The following is a 13,209-nucleotide window of genomic DNA, read 5'->3' on the forward strand; positions in this document are numbered from 1 at the left end:
AAGTACAAGAAGCTCCTCGTACCCGTTTGAATGTCTGTGATTACACGATGTAATCACGACACCCGCTTTGGTCACCGCTGATTTAGAGATATTTAGCTTACCTTGTGAGTACATTCTTTTCTGGGCGATGTTTTTTAAATAAAAATCAAATATATTTATTACTGATCAAAACATTCATAAATGTAATAATTTACAAGACACAAATCAGATCTCCATCTACCCTCTGTTAGTCGCAGCTGTTATAAAAATGATTACTGTCTAATTGTCTTACAGCTTTGAAGGACCAAGAGAAAAGGTTCAGAACAGAATTAACAAAATTACTTCATACTCATACCTTGTACTAAGTTCATGAATTGTTTAAGCTTGTAAATTTAATTAATCTACGTGCTGTTTGTTGTATATTTTTGTATAATTTCGATTTGTTTCACATGTTAACCTACACTGCTAATGTAAGATCTATGGAATACAACTTATTAAATGAAAATGCAATTAAATTGCAGATATTATTCCAATCGAAGACGCGAACGCGGAAAAGTAAGCTGAGATCTAGCTGTTGAAGTCACTAATTATTTCTTTTCTGTTAACTTTGGATATAGTGGGGATTACAGTAGCCGCTCGACCTGAAGGGACGACTTTGGATGAAATGTGAGCCAAACAAAAGTACGGCCATGCTGAACACTATTATAACTCTCTGTAGGAGACGGGAATCGAACCGGGTACACTGACAGGGGTGAAGTGTAGATGAATAGGTGTAATCAGTGATATAGCGTGAATGACTCATGTATTGAGAGAATAATACAATTACATATGCAATACGCCACTATGAAACAGCGCTGGCGAGAGTCGAACCCGGAGCTGTAATCAAGGCGTCCCCTTTGTTGGAGAGTGAGTAGAGGGAGTTGAAATACTCTATTACCTTCATAATCGCAAATTTGCATGCTAATATTGCGCTGATTGGGACGCTTTTGGGCACTAACAACAGAATGTGATTTAATTTCGCATGACGTGTCTAAAAGTTATGAGAAATATTGTTCCATAACTAGCGTATCAGGTTAATCTAACACAAACGGAAAATTTGTAAACTGTTATAAAAATACTATACTGCCCGGAGGCACCGAGGGTGTGAAACTGCTAATTGCTGACAAATGCAGCACAAATGTGACTCATGATTTGTTGCAGTATGGCTAACAATTGCATTCATGTGCCTCATTGCCCATGCAATAGGGCTTCAGTTTACGTGTAATCAACAGAAATGAAATTCATTATATTCTACAGCCAATATTAATAGGTAATGGCAAGAGAGGGTATCAATTTTAAACATTTTTTATTAACTGTATACAAATATTTAACAGTATCAATAACACCATCATTCATAGCACAATAAAATCGTGTTCTGGCCAAAACAATTTTTATTATATGGGTTTCTAATTTCGCATATGTGCAAATTTTATTTTACTCTTCCTGTTAAAATGATTCTCTCCTTTTAGTGGTAGTCCTTTCTTGCTTCTCCTTGTTTGTCTCCAGTCATGAAAGTTTTCTGACTGTAATTTCTATATTCGACCTACATTAATAGAAAGAAAAATGAAAGTATTTGGCAGAACGGAAAATACATAGATCGACATGAATGCTTAAATCATATCTAACAAACAACAATGTGAACGATTCTATTGCTATGCATTGCTTAAGGGGAGTCCACATACATAACCTACTTGGTTTAATTCATGGCAGGTTGCAATCAAGCATCAGAGTGATCATAATTCTGAAGGTTCAGAACGGGATATCTGTTTTTATTATTGACGTGATGCAATAAAAATAGCTTAATAATAATAATAATAATAATAATAATAATAATAATAATAATAATAATAATAATAATAATAATGGTTTTATTTAACCTGGCAGAGTTAAAGCCATAGGGCTTCCTCTATCACTCAATCAGGAGTAAAACTACGATAGAAAGAACATTAAAAATGCACCAAATGTAGTACACAAAACTGAAGGAGATAATCATAATATAATGGAAAAAACAAATCAATATAAATAAGACACATATATAAGATCGAAGCTGTGTTGGAAAGAGTGGGTGAAAAAAGAATGATGCTGAAGAAACTGATCAGGAAGAGGAAAAGAATTTGGCTGGGTCACTGGTTGAGAAGAAACTGCCTTCTGAAGGATGCACTGGAAGGAATGGTCATTGGGAGAAGAGTTCGGAGCAGGAGAAGATATCAGATGATAGAAAAAAAAAGTTATGTTTTATTTAACGACGCTCGCAACTGCAGAGGTTATATCAGGGTCGCCGAATGTGCCGGAATTTTGTCCCGCAGGAGTTCTTTTACATGCCAGTAAATCTACTGACATGAGCCTGTCGCATTTAAGCACACTTAAATGCCATCGACCTGGCCCGGGATCGAACCCGCAACCTTGGGCATAGAAGGCCAGCACTATACCAACTTGCCAACCAGGTCGACTCAGATGATAGATGATATTAAGATATATGGATCATATGCGGAGACTAAGAGAAAGGCAGAAAATAGGAAAGACTTGAAAATGCCGGGTTTGCAGTGAAAGACCTGCTCTTGGGCAGAACACTATTAATAAATGAATAAGTAGGCTATAGTATTTGCATAGGTAAATAGCGCGCACACACAACAAAATCTCATTTTTTCGTAGATGACACTTAGGCCCTTTTGAATTTCGAGTCCTAAATTGTAATATATCCAAATCTTATCATACAGATCCATATGGCGAAGAGATCAGGGAATACCACAAACAAAATGGTTAGAACAGTGGACGGAAACAGAAAAAAAAGTGTCCAAACCGGAAAGTCAAAAGTGGAAGAAGAAGAAGAAGAAGAAGAAGAAGAAGAAGAAGAAGAAGAAGAAGAAATTGTATATAAATTAAGATTGTAATGTTTTTTATACAGAGTACTCAAAATTTCTAAAGACACCACTTGGTGCAAAATCCTATTAGCAACTGAAAACCATGTTACCTTAGGTTTGTTGATGTCATCTGTCCCAGCATCATATTTCATGCTTCTTGTTACTTTTCATACCTCCAGAGTGTAAGCGTCTCGTATGAATGTATTTTTGCTTTCACCTTGGCAATTACAAATTCATCACTTTCCATTGCCCTTTTCATGTTTTTGTAACCCTCTACTCTGGCTTCTCTATTTTGCTACATAAAGATTAGAGTTCACATCCCACAACAACTAATGTTTTTCATATAATACGTCAAGAAACGTTATGTTATGATTATTTCAAAATTCCACTTACCCATTCTTATGAATCAAATTTATAAAACTTGATGCAAAGGCATCAGCGGACTATGTACTGTACAATATTGGTGAGTCAGCGAGAAACTACATATTTACACGTGCAACAGAAATGTTCACTAACTTTTCCAAATATTGCATGCCAGTGTCGAAACTTGCACGCCAGTAAAGGTTTACACGTGAAAGTTATTTTTACTTGCACATCAATAGCTATTGGCGCCAATAAATCCATGCACGTGTAAACCCATTTTTTCAGTTCAGAATTTTGACGGAAAAATAGTTTTCGGCGTTAAGAGAACATGACCTATCTGCGCTAATGCAATTTTAAACAACCTACCTGTGCGAACAAAGGTTTTCTGCATCATTAAAAATTAAAAACGAGAGAGGCTTCATTTTGTAGACCAAGAATTACGGGTGTGTTAGTTTGCAATTCTTTCCGTATTGACGAATTGTGCAAGTGTAAACCATACCATATTTCTCAATAAATTTTAAAAGTAATGCAATTATTGACTCGACATTTCTAACTACTGCAGATTTTATTACGGTTATAGTTCTCTTAGTTTATAAATAATGATGATGATAATAACAATATGTGAGGCGGAAAGCGAAAAGGGACCTCTTGTCGGAGAAGTATAATTCTCAGTACAAGCAAAATGGATGGTTAGGGTCGAAAATATCGAATTCGGTATTTTGTCGCTTATTATAGCTAAGTTTGTCCTTTTCAAGTCATATCGATTTAAAAGTTTCTTTCTTATATTGATGGTGACAATGTAAAACTTTAAAGCTTGTTTTCTGAAAACATCTCATTTCCGTAACAAATATTCAAACTGCCAAAACTCAATTTATTAGTTAGAAATCTAAATTTGGTATCAAATTTTTCAGAATTTAATGCTGAATTTAAAAATAACAAACTCTAAATCTTAAATTTGCGACAAGAGGTCCCTTTTCACTTTCCGCCTCGCATATAATAATAATAATAATAATAATAATAATAATAATAATAATAATAATAATAATAATAATAATATAAACTCCTATTTTGTGTAGATGTTCATGGTTTCCCATTTTTAATGAAACAGCTATTTTTGTTGCTTTCCGCGGCGAAACTTCGATAACCGCTGCAATTAATGAATCTTTAAAAATGTGTAGGATTAGGCTATATCGAATACTGCAGATTTCCATTTTCAAATCTAACCTGTGAAATCTGTGGGATTTCTTTTTCAACTGTGTACCCATAGGAACAGAATGGTGTAACAGACCTGACTGATTTACTGGACTAGAGTAATTATGCAATCATATTTAAGGAAATACAAACTCAGGCATAAATGAAGAAGTTTTGATAATATCAAATGTTTCTTTAACTTTTTTTCTCAATTACATTATTAAACAAACTTTAATCTGGACATGATCATGCTCCATTTTAAATATTTACTAGTATGGACATGGAATTTTAGCTGTTACTATGTGAATTTTATTTTATTCTCGTGAAATCCTTCACACAAAGGAAATAATTATTGTGACGTTTACTACATTAGTATTGAAACTACTCACTGTTAGGAATTTATAACTCTATCGTTATAAATGCAATAATGGAAAGGTTATGAATTGATGGACATCATTTGTTATACAAATTCTGCAAATGACCCAAAAGCTATTCCCACAGAAAACGGCCAGGTAATAAGTATGGTTCGTATAAAGTAGCTGCAGTATATAGCTGTACAGGATAGGGCAGCGGTTCCCAAAGCGTGCTCCGCGGAGCCCTAAGGGCTCCGCGAATGATTCTCAGGGGCTCCGTCCGCGGAAGTTATGAAGATGACAAAAATTGCTGCTTCCATCTAGTCTCTAGCGGGAAAACGGAAACTACTTTCATCAAGCGAAAAATACTTCCTGAGAAAGCAATTTGCGTTCTTTTTTCTACATGGAAGTATTAATTTTAGATCTACTCGTCGCTGGAACTATCTCGGTCTTTCTTGCTTGCCAAGTACTTAATGATTCTCGAAATTTATTTATTTTTTATATACTGGGCAGGCAGCGTTTGTTATTCCTGGAATCTGCAATCTATTGACTGTTACGTTACCTAAAAAAATATATATACTGTATACCTGCATGTTAATTTGATAGCAGATGTGTTAACTAAACTTTCGTTGAACCGGAACTGTGGCTTAAGACGGGCTCCCTAAGACCTAATAGTCATTAGCCATCAACCAGTGCTCAGTCAAAGTGAGGTAACAACAGTTACAACTTACTTTCAAAGAAGATAGTGCGAATTCCTGTAATTGAGTTTGGAATATGTTGAATATGATCCTGTTTCAGGGTTTACGATGCCTACTGTAGAGGTATTGAAAGAAAGTAACAAACGAAAATATTGTGATTTATATTTGGACATGGGATTAACTGAGTTTAGTCATGAACGTCCACAGTGTGTGATATGTAACAAAGTTTTTCCCAATAGTTCTATGTTCCCTGCCAAGCTTAGACGACATTTCTCAATTCAAAATTTCACAAATAAAACTGCAGACTACTTCAAAAGAAAAAGTGACGAACTCTATGCAGTTCAGACAAAATTTTACTTCGTGTAAAAACAAACAACGAGAAAGCACTGAAAACGTCGTACTTCGTTAGTCATGACCAGGCTCTTGCTGGTAAACTTTACCCTTGCTGAAACTCTTATGAAGCCACTATTAGTGAAGGTAGTGAAGTGCATGGTGGACGAGAAAACTGCAAACTTGATTTCCAGTGTGCCCTTATCAAATAACACTGTGCATAATCGAATCCAGAATATATGAAAAGACGTAAAAAAATATCATGATTTTCCGTATCAGTCAAACGAAATTTTCGTTACAACTTGACAAATCCATGGTCTTTGCCGGATTAGCTATGTTAATAATGTTTGTGCGATATGAATTTTCAAGTTTTTTCATGAAATATTTTGTTCTGCAGCCATTGCCATCCTCTACAAGCGATACTGAATTCTTTCCTTCTTCATTGAAAGCTCGATACCGTGGGACAATTGCATTGACGTGTGCACAGATGGCGCAAAGGCCATGGTAGGTCCTGTTACTAGCGCTATTACAAGGATCAAGAAAGTTTTAAAAACTGCACAACTAGTCACTGTGTACTACACGACACGCCCTCGCAACGAAAAAATGCCAGCGTTATTAAAGCAGGTACTAGACAACGCCGTCAAAATTATCAACTTTATTAAGGCACGACCTTCGCAGTGTAGGCTACTTAAAATCCTGTGTGAAGATATGGGTAATACACACAAGTTATTGTTATTAATATTACACACAGAAGTGCGATGGTAGTCGCGCGGTAAAACGTTGTCCCGATTACATGAACTTAGAACGAAAGTTTCTTCACTTTTGAATTACCAGAACAGTTTGCTAGCAGATTATTTGAATGATCAGGAATGGTTGAACAAATTATGTTACTTGGCAGACGAATTCAGCACATACAAGGCGCATCCAGAAAGTAAGTTTCCCTACTAAAAAAAAAGAACACACTTTCAGGATAACATTTATTGGCGACAGGTACAGCAATGTTTCAGCTATTTTTTAACATAGTCACCATCAGAATTGAGACAGTTGTCGTATCGTGGGATCAACTTTTGTATCCCTCTGTCGTAGAATTCTGCCGCCTGTGAATGGAATCAGCGTGTGACAGACGTCTTCAGCTCTTGTCGTTGCCAAAACGCTCACCGGAGGACAGGAATTTCTTGAAGTGCAAGAAAACGTGAAAATCGCTGGGAGCAAGATCAGGACTGTAGGGTGGGTGATCAAACAACTCCCAGCCAAATTCCGTCAAAACAGCTGCTGTGCGCCGAGTCGTATGTGGACGAGCATTGTCATGGAGGAGCACAACACCTGCAGTAAGCATTCCACGCCTCTTGTTTTGAATGGCACGTCGCAATTTTCGCAGTGTTTCACAGTAACGGTCATCATTCACTGTTCCACCTCTTGGAAGGAAGTCAATAAGCAGAATGCCTTTTCTGTCCCAGAACACCTTGCACATCACTTTCCGTACCGACAGCGTCTGTTTGAATTTCGTCCTGACCGGAGATCCATTATGCCACCAATGCATTGACTGCTGCTTGGTTTCCGGGGTGAAGTGCGAAATCCAAGTCTCATCGCCCGTGACGATCCTGTCGAGGAACCCGTCGCCGTCATCGTGATACCGTTGCAGAAATGTCAGTGCTGCTCCTAAACGTTGCATTTTGTGTTCGGGTGTCAGGTTTTTCGGCACCCACCTGGCACACACTTTTTTGAACAGCAGGTTGTTAGTGACAATCTCATGCAACAAGGATCGCGATATCTGCAGAAAATGGCTGCTCAGCTCCGTAATCGTGAAGCGACGGTTCTCCATGATGCACTGCCGCACCAGCTTAACACGATCATCATTGATGAGGGATGGTCGCCCACTGCGCTCTTCATCAAGGACACTTTGACGACCTTCGGAAAACTGCCTACACCAGCGACGCACCATCCGCTTGCTCATAATGTTCCTGCCCATAGACCTGACAGAGCTGCCGATGAATTTCAATTGGTGCAATGCTTTGTGCATTAAAGAACTTTATCACTGACCGAACCTCGCAGGCGGCGGGAGAAGGAATAAGAGCTTCCATTTTGGACCACTGCTGCCACGCTACTGGCACCAGGCGGGACCTGTCCGGCTGCCATATGATTGATACGTCATAGATCTGTTACGCATGCGCAATTGACACGGCTAATTACGTTTATTTTCAAGGGGAAAAAATCGGGAAACTTACTCTCTGGATTCACCTCGTACATACAAGGTAAACGGAAGACTATATTCGATGCTGATGACGAAATTTTCGCACTGAAGAAAAAGATAGCGTTCTACATAGAAAGCATCGACAATAAGGATCTTACGTTTCTCGTTGACTTCAAACTTTATAGAAGAAAATAACATAACAATGAATGTCTCATTCATAGCAATAATGAAAGAACACCTTGACAATTTGCTTCAAAATATGAATTCATACTTTCCAAGGGACACTCAGGAATCGATTCTAAAGAAATATGAGTAGATTGTAGTTCCATTTCCAGTGATGTCAAAACCAGCAGCCCTCACTGCTTCAGATATGAGATCCTTTTAGACATGGTTTCGAACAGCGACTATCAGGCATAATTTGAAAGCAAACCATTTCCCGAATTTTGGGCTAAGTTATGTGAGGATCTTTTGATATTAAGTTCAAAAGCTAAATTTCTCTCACTGCCTTTTGGTCGTTTCGACCTTTTCGGGGTACACGGCTACAAAAACAAAATATCGAACTGGTTTGGACACAGAAGACGATATACGTCTTCAACTGACTTCTATGACACCGGACATTGACAAACTCTGTCGCAAAAAACAGGCATATTCTTCACTTTAACTTCGGGTGTACATATAACATTGTAACATTTTTAAAATATCTTAACTACTTGTTAATATCATTTTGTAGATTTAAATAAATTATATCCAGTACTTTTTTTACTATCGTTTCCTTTATATATATATATATATATATATATATATATATATATATATATATATATATATATTCGTACTTCCGTTTATGTATCGTGTGAAATATGCTTCATAGAACGTAGACAGATAAAACAAAAAAGTAAATAATTCTTGGGGCTCCATGAGAAACTTTTGCTTCAAAAAGAGCTCCGTGGCTGAAAAAGTTTGGGAACCGCTGGGATAGGGCCTTGATTTGCTTCAGACTAAGTAAGCACTAAATCACCATATAGTCATTCTAGGTATAAATCCTATTAAACCCTTATTAATTAGCACTCTTCAGAATCGATTAATATATTTATTAAAAACTATTGCAATTATTATGTATAACACAACTAAATAACTCTTGATTGTATTGGTGAAATCATTTAATTATACCTGTTATTGTTACTATTACTCCAATAGCTCCACTATCCCCTTCCACTAGCTAAATGTCTATCTGCTAGGAAGAGCGCTCCCCACTCTCTAGCTAAAACATCAGTGAATGGACAGTAGAGCCAATAGAAACTCGATATACGTCGTCACTACTCTCGGCTGGGGAACACGCGACTAGTTAATGTTTGTAAACAAAATGCACGGACCAAGAATGCCTATCCTGATAAAGCTACTTTATCCGATTCTTAGTATAAGTTTCGACGCATTGCTTTTGGAGATGGATTCAAGTCAGTTGGTGGGAATGAAAATATCTGCTATAGTATAGAAAAATATTTGCAAGAATGTATCAAGCATCTGGTGTTTTTTTTTCTAAGTCTGAATTGTTCTGTAAATGAGTATAGACCTCTTATTTCTTGTACTGTTCCCTTTATTGGCGATTTATTTGTTTATAATTATTACGATTCGTTGATTATAATAAGCTCAGGAATCTCTCATTGTTCAATAAATGAATGAATGTATTGATGGATAGCTGACTGGATGGATGAGTTGATAGATGGATGAATGAATAAATGAATTAGAAGATAAATATGTTTCAGGTAGACTGAATCACCAGGAAGTGAAGATCTGAATAATGATGTACATGTAGATAGATAGGAAGTAATCAAAGAAATAGTGACGACAGTTGCAGCCAGTTGGTCTGTTAATACTTTAAAGTCTTTGTAGGTAGCCTACATTCACAAATGCCAGTTTGATACTGGAAGTTTATAACACTTCAAGAACATTTTTAGGCCTTGCAAATAGGGCCTATTGGAAAACACGATCTCAACAAATGTACGCTTCATTAGCTTTGTCTTTTGAGAATTAAAAAATGTTTGTGGTCACTTAAGGTCAATTGCACCACGGCCAGTAGGTGCTGTCGGAGAATATGGGTCGAAAACCGCTTCTTCTGACTTTGCAGTGCACTCCCTCTTCAATCTCCACTATTCTCGCAAAAGTTATCTCGACTTGCAGTTGCAGTACACCATCTACAATGTAATTTTGAACTACTTCTTCATCCAGTCTCACACAGTGCCCAGACCTGAATGCTGCATCATATTCTTCGGTGATGCTACGGACGAAATGAACCTGTGACATCTTCTCTATTTTATTTTGTGCGATCAGTTTTATTTTATATTTGTAGTTAGAAGCTTGAGTGCTCGTTCCGAACAGCTGCACGATGCAGTAACATTTCCCGTCTCTGAAGCATTTGTAGTACAGGAATATCTCGCCATACAAGAGAACGATGAGTGAGGAACTGTTAGTATCTGGAGACAGAAATCTGGAATCAGAACAGACTCGGTCTTCATGTTGGCTTTCCAGGTGCGTGACTAGCTCCTTGAATTCTCCCCTCCAACCGCAATGCATGTCTGGTATTCTGTCCAAAGGACAATTGTGTGTGCCATGGTGGCAAACTGCTTGATGCTCCTTGATGTTCTTCCCAGAGAAGGTTTCGTCGCAACCATCGTCATGGAATTTGCAAGGATAATTGAGCTTGTAACAAAGGTCTTCTAGCGCATAATTTCGTGCTTGTAGAATATTGTTTCTACAAGTCGGACATGTTTCGAGGTTAGGACGACAGCTGCTGCAGATGTTGTGTCCATTATTGCAGAGTTGTATTGGAGGAGTCATATATTCCATACATACTGGACATTCTAGATTTTTCAGCAGGCTTTGTTGCAAATCCTCTGGTTTCAGATGAGAAGCGTCTGGACTACTGGAATCTGTGAACAGACGAGATTGATTTGTATGAGAAATTGCTATCGACATTAACCAAGGAATTTAACTAGGTTCCAGTCTTTCTCCAGTTTTGTTCAGTCAAGCCAAATAAGACAAAATAGGACGAGGAAACAAATAAAGGAATAAAACTGGGTAATACAAATTATTTGAAAACATTACTATTGACCAGGTAGTAGCAACCCAGTACCAAGTACAGGAACGAACAGCAAATGATTATTTTTAAGTTACGTAAAATAAAATAAAAAATAATATATTCATTGTATTGAAAAAGCCAAGAATGTGGTATTCCAAAGCAAACAACAATTTAGATTCAAAGTAACAACAGAAAAGAAAGTCTTCGATCAAGGAAGCTATTTTAATTACTTGGGATGTGACATCTCATTTGATTATGACAGATATAATGAGCAAAATGCTGTCCGTCCGAGTGGTTATGTCGCAGAGTCGTAAAAAGGGAGAAAATCACGCGACACTTACTTGACGTGACCATTTTCTTTACATGATTTTAAACGATTGTATAATACTGGGTGAACAGTATAGAGCAGAAAAGATTTCACGGCTGGCCGGCCGGCACTGCGCATGGAGGTGGGGGACTCAAGGCCGCGCGAGACTTCTGTTCTGCTCCATACTGTTCACCCAGTATTACGTAAACGTTCAATTCCTAACACCAAATGTTTTCAGAAAAGAGACAAGACTGGCCTAACAGCCCAGCAACTAAGCCTTTGTCGGCAGAAACGGATGAGGGAAACCGGAATGCGACATAACCAAACAGACACATAGTAGCAAAATTTCAAGGAATATGTGAGACAATAAAACGAACACTAAATAATAAATCAAAAGAGACACAATTAAAATTGTACAAGACATTAGCAGTACCAGTACGGTTATGAATTCTGGATACAGATAAAACAGACGTAAATAAGATAACAGCAGCAAAAATGAAATTTTGCGTTCAGTTAAAGACTGTACAAAGCAAGATGGAATTGAAAACATAAACTAGATAAGACCTTGAAATATTTGCAATAATAGACAAAATCAAATAATATCGACATAATTGAAAAGGTCACATATAACAAATCAGGAAAGATATCCTAGACAAATAATAAAATACAAACTAAGAGGAAGACGATATGTAGGCAGGCCTAGGAAGCTAGGGGCTGAAGTCAGAACAGGTGTAATGCCCTAACCCGTGAATTATGATGACATTGATGATGATGATGATGATGATGATGATGATGATGATGATAAAATTACTACTCCAGTCTAAGTGTCGTACTAAGATACAAACAATCAATTATTCATTCTTGTCTTGTAATTTTTATTTTGCTTTTGTTCCATTTCGTGGACATACAGTTTTCTTTTCTTTTTCTCGCATACCTATAGATTGGTCACTAATGTAAAGATAAATAGAAACAATACAATAAACATCACAAAGAGATAAATGTGATAATCAATAGGTTTCATAAACTTAAAAATTTTAAGCTCTCTTTTCTTACTTCAGAATCGGTATAAAATAAATTCACTTAATAAAGCTTAGATTTTTAAGATAAATATTTTAAAATTTATTACACTTATCTCCCTCTGATTGAGGTTCTGGCTGATATGTACATTTATTATCAGGCAGTACACCTCACTTGATGATATATGTCAGAGGAATAACAATTGTTTGTATACATCTGAAGTCTGACTAGTGTCACATATAGCTAGTCGGCGATGTATGCAATGGAGGGGAAAGGAACTGGCCACCATACCCCATTATCTCCTGGCCTAGTTGCCCCATAAGTGGTACCTTATTTGTATCACTTGTGAGGTTCAGACCTGTCTTCGGACAGTTAACTATACAACAACAACATATGTGCAAAATGTTCAATTTTGACTACATATTTATATACATATTTGTCACTTACATATTACATAAAATCCGGGCTCTGATGAATAATAGTCCAAATCTGTGGAGTAACGGTTAGCGCGTCTGGCCGCGAAACCAGGTGGCCCGGGTTCGATTCCCGGTCGGGGCAAGTTACCTGGTTGAGGTTTTTTCCGGGGTTTTCCCTCAACCCAATACGAGCAAATGCTGGGTAACTTTCGGTGCTGGACCCCGGACTCATTTTGCTGGCGTTATCACCTTCGTCTCATTCAGACGCTAAATAACCTGAGATGTTGATAAAGCGTCGTAAAATAACCTACAAAATATACAGTGTGTGTGTGTGTGTGTGTGTGTGTATATATATATATATATAATATTATATACTAAGAGAAATTTT

The 13,209-nt window shown here is 37.2% G+C and overlaps 1 protein-coding gene across 2 annotated transcripts in view; it reads right to left on the reverse strand.

Moving 5' to 3' along the window:
- Nucleotides 1-1,307: 1,307 nt before the first annotated feature.
- Nucleotides 1,308-13,209, reverse strand: part of LOC138698227 (histone-lysine N-methyltransferase SETMAR-like) — a 55,845-nt gene continuing 43,943 nt past the window's right edge. For both annotated transcript variants that reach the window (XM_069824029.1, XM_069824030.1), the window contains exon 2: nt 1,308-10,932. In XM_069824029.1, coding sequence (XP_069680130.1) covers nt 10,061-10,932 — 872 coding nt within the window. In that variant the 3' untranslated portion in view covers nt 1,308-10,060. The remainder of the gene's footprint in view (nt 10,933-13,209) is intronic.

Source organism: Periplaneta americana, chromosome 4 (assembly GCF_040183065.1).
Source record: "Periplaneta americana isolate PAMFEO1 chromosome 4, P.americana_PAMFEO1_priV1, whole genome shotgun sequence".
Taxonomy (NCBI): domain Eukaryota; kingdom Metazoa; phylum Arthropoda; class Insecta; order Blattodea; family Blattidae; genus Periplaneta; species Periplaneta americana.